This window comes from Pagrus pagrus, assembly GCF_965226575.1.
Source record: "Pagrus pagrus genome assembly, chromosome: 22".
NCBI classification, from domain to species: Eukaryota; Metazoa; Chordata; class Actinopteri; order Spariformes; family Sparidae; genus Pagrus; species Pagrus pagrus.
This window is the reverse complement of record NC_140204.1, coordinates 9955668-9969621: the sequence shown is the minus strand read 5'-3', so window position 1 is coordinate 9969621 and position 13954 is coordinate 9955668. Positions and strand designations below refer to the sequence as shown.

At 43.8% G+C, this 13954-nt stretch overlaps 2 protein-coding genes across 6 annotated transcripts in view; one reads left to right on the top strand and one right to left on the bottom strand.

The window, feature by feature from the left end:
• The window catches only part of pcxb (pyruvate carboxylase b), a 297628-nt gene that overhangs the window by 171101 nt on the left and 112573 nt on the right, over window positions 1-13954 (top strand). The window lies entirely within an intron of this gene.
• LOC311251734 (leucine-rich repeat and fibronectin type-III domain-containing protein 4) overlaps window positions 616-13954 on the bottom strand; it is a 40997-nt gene continuing 27658 nt past the window's right edge. For all 3 annotated transcript variants that reach the window (XM_084344364.1, XM_084344362.1, XM_084344363.1), the window contains one exon: window positions 616-4204. In XM_084344364.1, the coding sequence (XP_084200490.1) occupies window positions 2863-4204 (1342 nt within the window). In that variant the 3' untranslated portion in view covers window positions 616-2862. The remainder of the gene's footprint in view (window positions 4205-13954) is intronic.

Genomic DNA, 13954 nt, shown 5'->3' with positions numbered 1-13954 from the left:
TGGTTGATAATAACAAAGCATCAGAATCATGATCCATTAGCCTGACACCTTCTAGTTCTTCTCCGTTTGTTGTCACTTCAGCTCTCTTTCCTGTTCTGAGTGTCATATCAAATCAGTTCTGTTATATTTTTTTGGTTCGTCCTGTCTTTTGTTTTCTTTCTAAACGCATTTAATTCTGTTCCTGGAACTATTGATCTACCTCTTTTCCTCCGTTTGCTCCTCCTTTATGCTCTGTTTTTCTCGCCCTGTCATGTGCTGTTTTTAATTACGGCAAGAAGGGTTACTTCACCCTTACCTTCTAATCAAATCCGCCAGGAGACAAGTAAACAACTTCATTTTGCCACACAAGTGTCTTTGACTCACATGTTTGCCTTGAGCTCAAAACATTTTCATCCAGACTGAGTCATCTTCGCATTTCTCTCCAAAATTAGCATTTTTTCATCTATATCCAACCTATTCCCCAAATAACTCATCGGTTGCTGGTTTAAAATAGCAGCTTAACATCTCTTCAGAATCTTGTTTAGGCACAAATAATGTTATTATGTGAATCATTTTCACACAACCATTACACCTGTAAACACACACTCGCACAAACATGACACACAACTCACTCCGTTGTGTTAATGACTCCGTCTCTGTTCCATACATGTAATTTTTATTATTTATATCAAGTCCAGAGAACAATATTGACTTTGGCAAAATGAAATAAAAACAGAAAGGAAACAACAATAATTGTTAAAAGTCATTACTATCAATGTAATTGGCTCTGTTTTTATAGGCATCTGTTCGTGTGTGTCTGTCTTTTGGGGTGTGTGTGTGTGTGCTTTCCAGTTTGTACGTTTTGTGCTTTGTGTGCTTTTTCATCATCTGTTTTGATCTTTTGTTTTTCAGCCTAGTTATAATTAACATTTTTTTCTGTTCTAATCATGGAGATTTTCTGTCTAAAACAAAAAATCACACACTGGATATTTTGTATTTGATCCTAACATCATTCCCCAGAAAACTTTAAAAAACAGAAACACATTGTGCGACAAGTAACATCATTTTATATATATACTATATATATGTACTTTCAAGTTTTCTCTTTTCGTTTTTTTTCTCTTTGATAGGAGTTTTTAAGAGTCTCTGTTGTCTGTGCCAGAGGATGAGTCGTCCCATTACAAGTTTTACAAAGTCTTCCAGTGAGGAGTTAGTGGCTTCCTTAGTGGTTCTGTCTTTTTTTTTTTAACTGCTTACTTTCTGAAAACATTCACTGTTTGGATTTAAAGTGAATCCATGTGGCACAAAGGAGTCTGAAGTCACAAGTCAAAAGAAGATTTCAAATTTGCATTTCACCTTACCGGTTGCTGCTTTCTGACCATGGAAATAGTGATTTATTCTGGTTTTAGTGAAAATGTCTCTAAACATTTCCCTCTTACTTCACATCGGGTGGACTTTAAGATCAGCGCTAAACTTAAATTTTTTGATTCATTCCATTTACAACATGTCCAGGAAGCGCTACACCTTAATAAACCCAAATAGGATCCATTTGACTGGATTGCTCCTCACAAACATTCATATAGATGTGCGCATACAAACACACAAAGGCTCACGTACACACATCCTGTCCTTAACTCATCAATGCATGCACACTTATGCATCCATTAGCTTTATCACTTGTGTGGTCCGTCATCATCCGACATCCAATATGATCTCGTCTTTCAGAAATGCACACGCGCACTTGTTCCATTGTACACCCCGTGTCTCCTCCATTTTGTAATCCATATCGACTCCATTGTAATCCCAATGTCTGTCTTTTAATAATGTCTGTGCTCCACTCGCTCTTTCCAGCTCGTATCGATTGATCATGTCCAATGCACCCGGCTCTGTATTTATGCTCCCATAATCCGCAGGCACGGCGAGCCAAAATCATTGTCCCAGCCACAGAGGACACATAAAAGTCACATTCATTGTGTTTTGGAAAAGAGTTTCAAAATGGCCGTCAGTGTTGGAGTCGAAAAACAAGATAACAAAGCAGGACTGTGTCATCCAAATCTTTTTTCTGTAGTATTTTTGTCAGAGAAGAGTGATTCTCCAGTATTACCGGCTGTGTTGCTGTTTTTTGATCCAGTGTAAACCCTTGTGGTGTCGTGGGAGCTGATGCCCTGGAGAGTTGAGGTGTTAACAAGAGTCTGGTTCTATTAGTGTATAGGCTTTACTGCAATCCACACTGAGCTCACGCCATCTCTATATCCTTTGTTCTGTCGTTCTATTGATGTTTTCCCATTTGATTTCGTCTCTGTCTTTGTGACTATATATATCACTCACAATGTTTGTTCTAACAACTGTCACTCTTTGTCGTGATTTGTCTGAGTTTTGTTTTTGTGTCGCTGCTTTCTTTTCTATCGTGTATCACTCATTTGTTTCTGATCCAGCCTGAGCTCAGCCTTGAATATTTAAAGACGACTTTAAAACTGTCACCTGTTAAGTTTCTCCCGCTCTACCCCTTTTCCTGTTGAATCGCTCTCCCCACTTATTTTTTTGCCCATCACTCTTCAGGTCAGCTGTAAAGAGCCTCTTAAAAATCCTCACCTCACTTCAAGGTACGCTTTCCCCTCTCTTCTCCATTTTTCTTGACTTCTCCCAGGGCATATCAAGGAGCTGCACAAGTGAGACTCGAGTCAATTTTCCTACTCTCCCTCCTCTGAACTCACAACTTTCCCTTCCTCATCTGCAATCACTTCAACTTCCCTTACATGCACCTTCAATTTCTCCCCCGACTCCAGCTCTTTGCCCTCCTCAAATCAAGATCCCATTCACTCCTGTGTCCTCTCACAGAACCCTTTATCCCTCTTAACTTTTTTTGTTTCGTTCCTCTACCCCCTACACAACACTTTCCTCCAGTTCTTCAGGACTCCGTCCGTCCCTTCCTTTTTCCCTCCCCCTATCTTTTACACTGCTTGTTTTCCCATTAGTGATCCCAGTGTTGGAGTTGGAGTTGGTGGTGTTATAAGCGTGGATAAACCCTCGTTGGAACTCGCAGCGTGCCCCAAAGCCTCCGCCGTTTTCGCACTCGTCGCTGGTCGTCGAAGATGCCGTGCTCGTCGTGGAGGCGCACTGCACCAGCATTCCATGAAGTGACTGGCTCCGCCTCGTCCAGATCACACTCAGCCGCTTGGCGTAACTGACGGCGCCGTAGCGCTTGGCAACAGTCGCCGCGGCATCAGTCGCTAGGGCAACGGAGGAGCCCATATCGAGAGAGTGCCGCCGTTTGCTGACGGTCCCGCAAGCAGGGCTTAAAGGGGATACAGGGCTCTGATAAGCCTGTGAGGAGTTCCATTTGTCCCTGCCTCGGGGAGTGATTCTCCAGTCCAACAGCTCCGAGTCTCTCAGCGGTGCAGCCAGAGAGAAACTGGCACGATTGGTCAGTTCTCTCTCCAGACGGGGTTTTGGCCGGTCCCTGGAGTGTGACTGGCGGGGCAGGGTGGATGGAGGGGATGGGGAGTAGTAGAGGGGAGTTCTGTCACTGTCAAGGCTGTATGGCGGCACCTTCTCGAGCTTCCTTTGCCTAACCACCAATGCCATCTCACTTCCTGTCCCTGTCGTTGTGGAAACTACTCCTCCAGCTGAAAGAAACTGCTCCAGGTTGACTTTAGGCTTGGGCCTGGGCTTTGGAGGGAGTTTTGGCGGCAGAGAGGAAGAAGAATCGGTCGCTTCCTTCTCTTTGTCCTTGTCCTTCTCCTTCTCCTTGTCCTTCTCTGCGCCTCTCTTGGATGGCAGACCATTGGGCAGGACCACCATCATCATGTCCCCCGAACCATTTGATTGGTAGCACCCGCTGCTGTTTCCCCCTTTGTCCCCATTCCCTAGACCTCCTCCCTGACAGCAGGCCCCGCCTCCTGCCTCGGTGTTGCTGTTGTGACATATCATATGGTCGCCGTGGTTGCAAACACGATGGCGAACCATGAGCGCCACAGTGAACACGAGTAGGGTGACGACGACAACACCGCCAACCAAAATGGTGAGTGTCCCGCCCAGGAAGTGGGCTTGGAGAGAGCGGCATGCTGGGTAAACATCCTTGGTGGAGAATGTGGCGCAGCCCAGGACTTTTGTTGCTGCTAATGATGTGATTGTGTCGTCAAAAATGGCCAGCACGCACAGGTTATAGTCCACGCCGGACACCAAGTTCTTCAACAGGAAACGGTCACTGGTCGATGGTAGAATTCTGAAGAGGGGGAAAAAGAAAAGTAGAGTTCAGTTACATAAATAAGCACATAACTTGAAGCTGAGCCTGAATATTCTGACCTTTTGTGGAGTAGAAAGGGTTGAGTACTGGAAAAGAAGCAGAGGAATGGAGGGGAGAAAGAACGGCTAGAAACAGCGCAGGAGTGGATACTGCAGTAGGGGGAGAGAGGGAAAATGAGGCTATTGATGGAGAGCGCGCCCAGGGAACATGAAAAGAGAACTCTGTCTGCTCATTTGGAGTGCAGGGATGTGTGTGTGTGTGCATGTGTGCTCGTACTCGAATCCCCGCAAGAAGCAAACGTCAAGCCATTTTGTGGGACCTCACATTTTATAAAAAAGAGGCCATTTTAGGTTGAACGGTCAGGGCTGGGATTACAGTAAAGCTGGGACGTTTTGTAATATTGATTACAGGTTATGGGAAACGAACGTGTCGATGTATCACAAAGGAGGGTGTGTTTTTTGCTGCAAATGCGTGTGTCTGTAATGGGTGAGTGCTTGCGTGGGATAATAAAGAGAGAAGTGCTTTGAATGTGTCCTCATTTTAAGTGTTCGAACAGCCGTTAGAACTAACAAACAGGGTAGAGGTGAACAATAGAGAGACGGAGAGGGGGGGAAAAACAATGAGGAGATGCTGTGATGAGAACGGGCGGGCGCAGGCTTTACAAAAGTCACATGCGCTCGTCTCAGTGTGTGTTCGTGTTTGTATATGTTTGTATTTATGACATGCTAGAATGAAAATCTGGATTTTCCTGTCAGTGGGTTTGTGTTTATGACATGTGAGGGTAAAGTGTGTGTGGGAGACTGTAGCACAGCTCAAGTGTCACTGATGGGTATGACTTTGCCCTCTCCTGTCCAGCCCTATTGTGTGGGCAAGTTGTGTTTTTTTGTTACTACCATATTTAGTCAGTGATTTTATTTTTTTCTCCCCTCTCCTGCCTTCTGTTTCTACAATTCCCTCTGTGTGTCTCCCTTTTCTCACTGCATCAAAGGGCTTATTTGTTGCTTATCTGTTTGCCAACCATTCCAGCTCCCTTCAGACTTGAGCTACAGCCTATAAATGCCATCTAGCATGACTCAGACAGGAGAAGGCCTCTAACCTTAGTCTGTTTTTGAGATGTATTCAGAATGAAGATCGAGGACGACAACACTTAAGCCTACTTGTCTTTCTTCTGTTTTGAATCGGGTGTAATTTAGCTGCTATCAACTTCTTTACTCAAGGTAATACAGGAAGAAAATACAGGCTCTGAAATGTACTGAAAGCATAATGTAAAAAGTCTCATTTCTCTGAGACAACTTCAATCAGTTGACTTAAATAAGGCGCAGTCTGCCGTGTGGCTGAAATCAGTCCTGTGATGTCGGGAAGACGGTGTGCAATGACGCAAAATAAGTCCATAATTCCCTTCAAATGTATTATAATAATAAAATGTAGGAAGTAAAAGCAAAAAGTCATCATGCAGATACCGGAAAAATCTACTTAAGTACAGTAACAAAGTATTTGTACTTCATACTTCCCACCTCTGACTTATGCAAAGGTATAATTAAGGATTTAAGTATTATTTGCAAGGAACAGTGTGTTGCAAACTCTGTTATGCCACTTTAACAAACATCCTGGAGTGATTTGAACAGCAAGCACTAGCACAGACATACCTCTGAACGCGTAATTTCAGGCAAAAGCTCACTCGATTTGATAAGGAATCACAATGCACTGTGGGACATTCACAAACCCAGTATAATCTGAACGGACACATGGGGCATTCTCATTAAAATCGGCCTTATCCACCGGTCATTAGGTCACTATAGATCGCCTTGTAACACTGTCACAAATCCACCAATTATCTCATTCTCCGCACTGGAGTGACTTAGGGACCAGCTGTGTGTTACCATGGCAAAGACTCATTATTTGGCTCAAGGGTGCAGCAGTACTTCTCGTGAAAACACCTCTTCATGCATTATCCACACATTAAACACTCCGTTTTCATGACCAGTCGACTTTTCCCAGAATATTAGTTATCTCTCTCTCTCTCTGTGTCTCTCTCTCTCTCTGTCAAACAGCAAACACTGACGTGAATTGTCTTGTTTGATTACAGCTGATTTCAAACAAGGAACACGGCAAACAGACGACGTAGTCGGTCAAAGAAGTAGGTTTACTCAAGCCTATTGTCCACAATGGCCCAAGAAAATGCTGGTATCCACTTTTATCACTCTCTCTGAACAGTTGAATAAGTTTGAATGTCTCCATGGCTCAGAGAACTTTATTTTTCGACTTATCAGGCAGCTATGTGAAATGACGCACACTGACTGCACGGCATCGCCCAGAGCAGGAACTTTAAATTGGGAAAGAAAGCAGCAAAATTAGTTTAGGAATACATACTTTTTTTTAGAGTTAGGCCTCTGAAGACTTGGAATCAAAGCGTTATAACTGAATACAGGAATGAAAACCAGAAATCAACGACCGTCTTGGGCGATCAGCCACACCGGGGGATTGTGAATCACCCCTGTAAAGTCCACTAGTAAAGACAGTGGGGGTGCTCAGTCGGATTTCCAACATGAAATATGCAAGAAGCAGCCCTCATAACGCTGCCGCCGCCTTTGTTTCTGCACAAAAAGCCTTGGTCATATTATAGGCTTATAAAAAGCCCTGAGAAATATTACAGCGGTGTCCTTTCATCCAGAGACTGTATGTGTCTGTGTATAATTGATAGAAGCCGTGAGGCAGAGAGATTTGACCATCACTGTGGGGAGCCGTGTACTTTGCTGAGGGGCCGCTCCTCTGCAACAAAGGTTATATTTAAATGGATTTCTCCTACTTTGATTCACTGCCATGTTAACGTGCGCTATTCCTCACGCCCTGTTCCCTTCTTTTCCCACGTCGCTCAGCGTCTCACTTTGATTAATACTGCCGATATATACTGTCGCATGCTTTATTGGATTCAAGGCTGAATAAGAAACTGTATTGCCAAAGTCTTATACAAGCAATATTCATGCTGCCTCACTTTCCTATGAATTATACTGCACCAAATAAATTTGTTTGGATTAACATAAAACAACTGAATGCATTTGTCTATACCATGTGTCGTAGACTGGGACACGGCATCAAACTGTTCAATTCTATTGTGTGACCATGACTCACCCACCATGCGCGCGCACACCTTGAGTGAATCCTTGAATCGTTTTTTCTAATCCTGCCATTCAATACTCCTCCCTTTATTCGCTCTCTCCTCTATTCTCCTCTTTTTCTCTCTTCCATCCATCCTTTATGAAGAGATTTCCTCTGCTTTTGCTGATCAGTCCCTCGCTCTTATCTCTCCACATCCTCTGCCCTTTTGAACGCTTTGAAATCACCCACCCTTTCTTTCCCATTAGCCAAATCTGCAGCTGTGCACTCCCTTTTTTGTCCTCTTTCTTGACACCTTTTCTACCATTTGACTTTAGTAATGTTCATTCCCTCAGCGCATCTCTTCTCCTCCTCCTTTGTCTCTCTTTGTCGCGTCTCCCCGGCCAATCACATCTGCTCGCCGCAAATCCCTCTGCAATTCTCATCGGGCTCTACCTGACCTCCTAGCCTCCCTCCTCTTCGCAGACACTGTACTACGTCTCTATTAGCCACAGCTATAACCGTGTACCATTATTTAGCATCCAAGGTCACTCCTCCTCCTCTCCTGCTCTTCCCTCCTCCTCATCCTCTTTCTTTTTTTCCCTGCCACTTCTCCGTTTGCCCTCGTCTTATATTTCTCGTCTCCCCCGCCACCTCTCCCCTCCCCTATGAGATCGTGAATCACCCCTCTAGTTGTTTTTGCCAGGCTTGCAGTGAAAGAAACGGGTGAGCAAACTCACTGAAATATACATGGAAGACCTGGACGCACTCGCAAACGCATGCATCTTTGATATGCTGATTTTCCATGCATTATGCATTTTTAACCATATTTACATGCCTGTAGTCATATGAACCTGTATGTGTGCTGCTCTTATGTATCGCAGTCACATAAAAATTATATCCGCCTAAATCCTCATGGCTCTTGAGACAATGTATGTTCATGAATATAAAGTGCCACACACATATAACTTGATTTATCGGATTGGAACGGGTGTTGTATCCACGCTTGTATCCGCAGACGCGTTGGCACTCTGCCCCAGCGCCCAACATACCGACTGTGTCTCGGCCTATGTGCTTCTAATTATGGTTAAAAAACCCCGCAAAGGCACACGCGTGCACACAGATGCGGGGAGAGAGCGAAAGAGACAAGGGAGTGCTTTGTTCAAGCTGGTGACACAGAAACGAGTAATTATTAGCACCCGAGAGAGAGAGGGAGAAGGGAGAGAGGAAGAGAAAGGAGTGGTTGAATCCTGTCTTCCTCTTTCTCTTGTTGCCTCTTTTTTCTTCTCTATCTGCAAGTCTGGTGGTCTGACACCAGACAAGATTGGGCCCACAGAGCAAGAGAGACAGAGGAGAGAGAGACAGAGAGAGAGAGAAAGACAAGGAGGAACAACAAAGCAATTATCTCCTCCTCTGGCTGACATCTATACTGCCCTCGTTTCCTTTTTTTTCCCCCCTACCATGTCATGTCTTTTGTTCGTTTACCCTTTCCTCCATTTTTTGGTCTTGATTTGTCGGACTGTTTACTGTCTCGTTGGCTGTCTCCCTCAATTTAGTCTGATCTCTCTCTCTCTCTCTCTCTCTCTCTGTGTTTTCCTTGATCTGTCTCTCTGTCAATCTTTTTTTTTTTATTTACCCCTCCCCTCTGGATTTTGTTTCATCCCTCCTTCTGTCTTTTCGCTTTCCTTAATCTATCCTTCTCACTCGCTCTCCCTCATTTGGCCTGATTTTTTTTTTTTTTTCCCTGCACGCTGCCTCATTCAGTTGTTTTCTTTCTCTCATCGCCGCTCCTTTTTTTTATGACCTCCTTCTCCTCCCCAATCCCTCCAGTATTTGTCTTTCTCAATGATTTCTCCCTCGTTCCTCTTCATTTATTTTAACCACATCATAAAGGGTAGTATGAATCTCACTGTCCGTCCCTGTCCTCTTTGCTCTGACCCTGCAGTACACTTATATACGTTGACACAAGTATTGAGTGCTGACCCTTGCTCTTTTCCTCCTTTCCTCTCCCTCAGATGTGAGTTGACACATGTATTGACTCAGTAGTTTAACACTTAATTACACCTGCCTCCGGGGTACAACTCTCAACCCTATTTCGTTCCTCCCTTCCTCACTCCTTTACGGAGAGAGGGAGTCCCTTTTTCCTCCCTCTTCTGCTGTCTCTTCTCTCCTTACATCCTTATCTATCCCTGTGTCAGCAAATGCGCTTATCTTGTTTCTTTTTATTGTCTTGTATTTGTTAGCAAGCTAACACAAGACTAAAATAGGATGCTGGTTTTAGCTTTCCCAGCACATATTATACAACACAGAGCCGTATGTAACATGACAGAAACTGAAAGCATCTCTGGATGCGGGGGGATATGGCTTATAGGATATACATAGTTTGGTTCAACCAAGCACATTTCATCAGTATATTTTTCAAATTATAGACCAGTTCAGTACCCTGTGTCAAATATCAGCCAAATATGCTACAAAAGTAGTAGCAGCAGCAGCAGAAGAGTGTTATTACCATGCATCTTTTTCCCGGTTCTGTTTATTTAATATATTCATTTCCACCTTCTTTTGTGACTCATTACTCGTGTTCTCCTCTGTCCATATCTCAGCATGCACCTTTCCTATGGCTGTCAAGCTCTCATCCTGTCCTTTGTAACTGTGCATCCCTTTTTCTGAGACTCTACTTTCATTATTCTCATTATTTCTTAAACTCTGCGTGATTTTCTGTCCAACTCCCCCCCTCTCTGTCCCTGTGATCATTTCTGTTCCCATTAAATTTGGTGTCAGACTTGGCACTTTAAGTGCCCAGCAGGACAGTCGGCCCTGTTGCGACTGGGGCGAAAAATGTGACGATTGTCAAAGCCCTTACACTCTTGCCTGCACGCTAAGAAGACTGCTGAACCTAATAAGAAACTTTCTGATGTGTATGAGTGTCATACAAATGCCCCAGCTAGCATACTTGATTCATCAGTGATTGACAAAGTCTTAATAACGTAAAAACAGACTTTCATTCAGGTAGAAATCACCCAAAACAAAAACGGCAATGAACTAATCCAATAGCTGATGTATTCCTCCAATTGGCCAATCTTAATATCTATCACAGGATTAAAATGTTTCTGACACAGCCTCAAAAACCAACTCTTTAGCTCACGCCTTCGTGCATTTCCCTGTAAAGGATAAATTGTTGTAAGAGACGAGAAATGTAGCCTCATTTTCCAACAGATGGTACCAGAGAGGCCGCTTTACAAATGCTGGCTCATTAACATGGAGCGCCATTCTTTCTGCTGCTCTTTGTCCTTCAGGTAAGCTGTGCCCATGTGTGGGCAGGAAAGACATGCCAATTTGGTTGTTGCTCCCATTCAACCAGCAACCTTCGGAAAATCCTTGGTTGGCTTTGCACGTTAGAGGATCAAAGACATATTTTCGAAGGCCAAATCAAAGTGTATTACTGTTACATTGTGGCAGAGTTCCAGGAAGGAGGCTCGGTTGATGGTGTCAGGGGAGCGGAGGGGCGACAGGGTGAACGGTGCCTAGCGGATGCCACATGGACGACATCCCACCTGGAGCTGTCACAGGAGCCGTCAGGGCTAGTCACGACATGCTAAAATGGAGGCTGGTGGTGTCTGGCGTGCGGCTGACCTTTTTAAAGATGATTGAATCTGGCAGCCACACAATGTGCTCTGCTGTCCTGTAATCTATATATATATATATATATATATATATATACAACATCTGTCTCACTATGTAGCTCAGTTTTTTCTGCCTCTCTTCTCTCTATCCCTTCCGTTCTTAAACCTTATGTTTTCCTCTCTTTATGACTCTCTCAATTCAGCCAGACTGGGATGTTTTTTCCACCTGCCAAAGCACACATACAGCAACAACAACAACAATATGGGCACAAATCCCTGATAGAAAGCATGAGATCTCACTCGTCCATTCTCTCCTTTTGAATTCTTAAGCCAGACTCCCTTTGGCTGACTCCTGTCTTCACAGTCTTGCTAGTCTTGGTGTGATATTGCGGTCGGCAAAGTGGCACATTGCTAGCATGATAGAAATCTATACTGGCTACATTGTGGTATGCTTCCTTTCAAATGCTGCCCCCTTTCCATTTCCTCTTTTATCTGTCCTTCGAGACCGATTTCCTTGCTCCCTCCCTCAAAGCCCTCAGACTTCTCGTCTCCTCTTTCAACCTGCTTCGTCTCCTTTCCAATTCAGTTCAGAGTTTCACGCTGAAGATGGCCACAACATCTCTATATCTCCTTTGAGGCAGTTATCCCCTCCCTCTGTTTTGTCGGCAGCCTGATTTGTTTAGAGTTTAGTCAAACTTCCCTCCTCGCTGAGTTACAGCATCTCTCCTGTGACGCCGGTTGCCTCGGCTCAGTCTTTCTCGCTTATCTCTTCCCTATATTGCTTCTCTCTTTATGTCTATCGGCATCTTCTTGTCTGCACAGCCAGGTCTGCACCTCTACTGTTGCTGCCGTCCCATTATTTCTTTAAAGGTTGTTCCCTCACAGAAGCACATGTGAATGGTGTCGCCCTTTTGTTTGCAGGAGCTGAATTCAGCCAGGGCAACTGGGATTTGAAGCATTTTCATAAAAAAAAGCTGCACAATTGAATGCAATCCAATACAACAAACCCGTATTAAATGGCACCTTTATCAAGCTCAGTGTTCAGTTTTTGTTGCAAATTTCTCAAGGGTGTTGTCTCGATCCCATGTGGAACTGTAGGTGAAGCAATCCCCCTTTGCCTCTCTGAATTTAAACGCTTTGGTTTCTCGAGATAATAAACCTTTACTCAATAACGTTAAGTAGCAATCCAGCTCCGCCATTATGACAGTATTTTCCGTAGAGGAATTAATGAAGCTGATCAGCGGGGGGAACTAAGATCTCATTCAGTTCATTCAATCCAATCATGTAATTAGTTTTCTGTGTGTAATTGCCACAAACGTGTCATGGGACTGTGTAGAATCTGTGCTCGTCTGTTTTTGATGTGACACACCCTTGGCCTCTGACTGTCAGTCCTACCAACCCTCTTCTGAGCAGTGGAGGGCTTTTGCTGCAGGGCTTTCACCACAACGCCGACTCCTTTTCTTCTCCTTCCAAAGCCATTGTTACATTATTTATTTTTTTTGTTTCCTTTTGCTTGTTAAATTCCGCCCCTGCTCTTTCTTTTATCCCAAATTTCTGTGGGCTCCTTTCTCTTCTCACTCTTTCTCTTTCACAGTTGGGTCTCCGTCATACTCCCTATTCCCTCTTTCTGTATCCAGGTGTGTTTCTGTGGTGTGCACCAGAGCCGCAAGAATTGATCAGTTAGTCAATCAAAAGAAAATTACAGGAAACCATCTATGCTTTTTAGTTTTTTCCTTTCCTTCATTAAGTTTCATAGATTCTTGCATGTAAAAGGTCTTAGTTATAAAGCCCAATGTCTCCGCCAACTCTACCGCAGCAAACACTGCTCCCATAGTGCCTCAAAAAGTCCTTGTCAGTAGACCCGCCTTTAATTCCGTGACTTCTTGACATCACACTGTCTCCATGTCAAAATCATCATCACAAGCATCAATAATGCTTATGTTCACAGTAGAAGGGAAGCTAACTGAAAGCTAAAAAACATGAGAGAGCCAGCTGAAGACACAGTGAACAGTGCTGGCTCAGGCGTGTGGGAGTTGACCAATCAGAACAGTATTCAGGAAGGGGGCCTTAAAGAGACAGGAGCTAAAACAGGGAGTGTTTAGACAGAGGGAGAATACAGAGCTGCTGGACTGAACAGTATGAGATAAAAATGTAAAGTTATTCTAGTAGTAACCCAAAATAAAATTATGAACCTAAAAATTGTATCCTTTAATTGCCAACTTGAGTCATTCTTCAAGCCAAAATGTCAAACATCTGCTGGTTCCAGCTTCTTAAATGTAAGGATTTGCTGCTTTTCTTGTCATTTATGATAGTAAATGAAGAGTGTTTGGATTTGGAACATGGGGTGAGCCTTTTTTGACATTATATAGTCTAAACAATTAATTGATTAATCATAAAAATAATTGTTTGTTGCAGCCCTAGTATACACACCACATTTTCTCTCTGGATTTAAACACACCCCCTCCCTCTTCTTACATTTGTTTACCTTGCTATTTCCTTTAGGACCATTCAGGCCTCACCCCTCTCTCTCCTCCCCCTCATTGTCTGTCATTTTCCCTCCTTTCACCCATCCTTCTTTCATCTCAATCTCTCCCAAGGTGCTTTGGGTAGAACCCATCTCCCATCTTCCCCTTCTCCCTCAATCCCTTCTGAAATCTCTGAGGCGCCATTCCTATCTTAAAATTCACCCGTTCTTCCCTCCTGGCTCTATCCATCACTCAAACTATTATTTTCTCCTCCCCTTCCATCTTTTTTCCATTCACTCTTGGCTCCCATCTTCTGTGCTTCCCCCAATCCTTCTGATTATGCCTGCGCAGTTTTTCATATTTCCAATCATCTTTCCACCTGTCCGTCTTCCATGTCACATGGTTAGCTCTTTTCACCTCTTCCCAATACCATTTATAGCTTTATGCAATCATATATGAGGGGGACTGCATTCAATCCCTGCATTTTTGCGGAGTGAAATGAAAAAACAACCGAATAAAGCCACGATAGCAGTTCCTTCCCTTCCCAT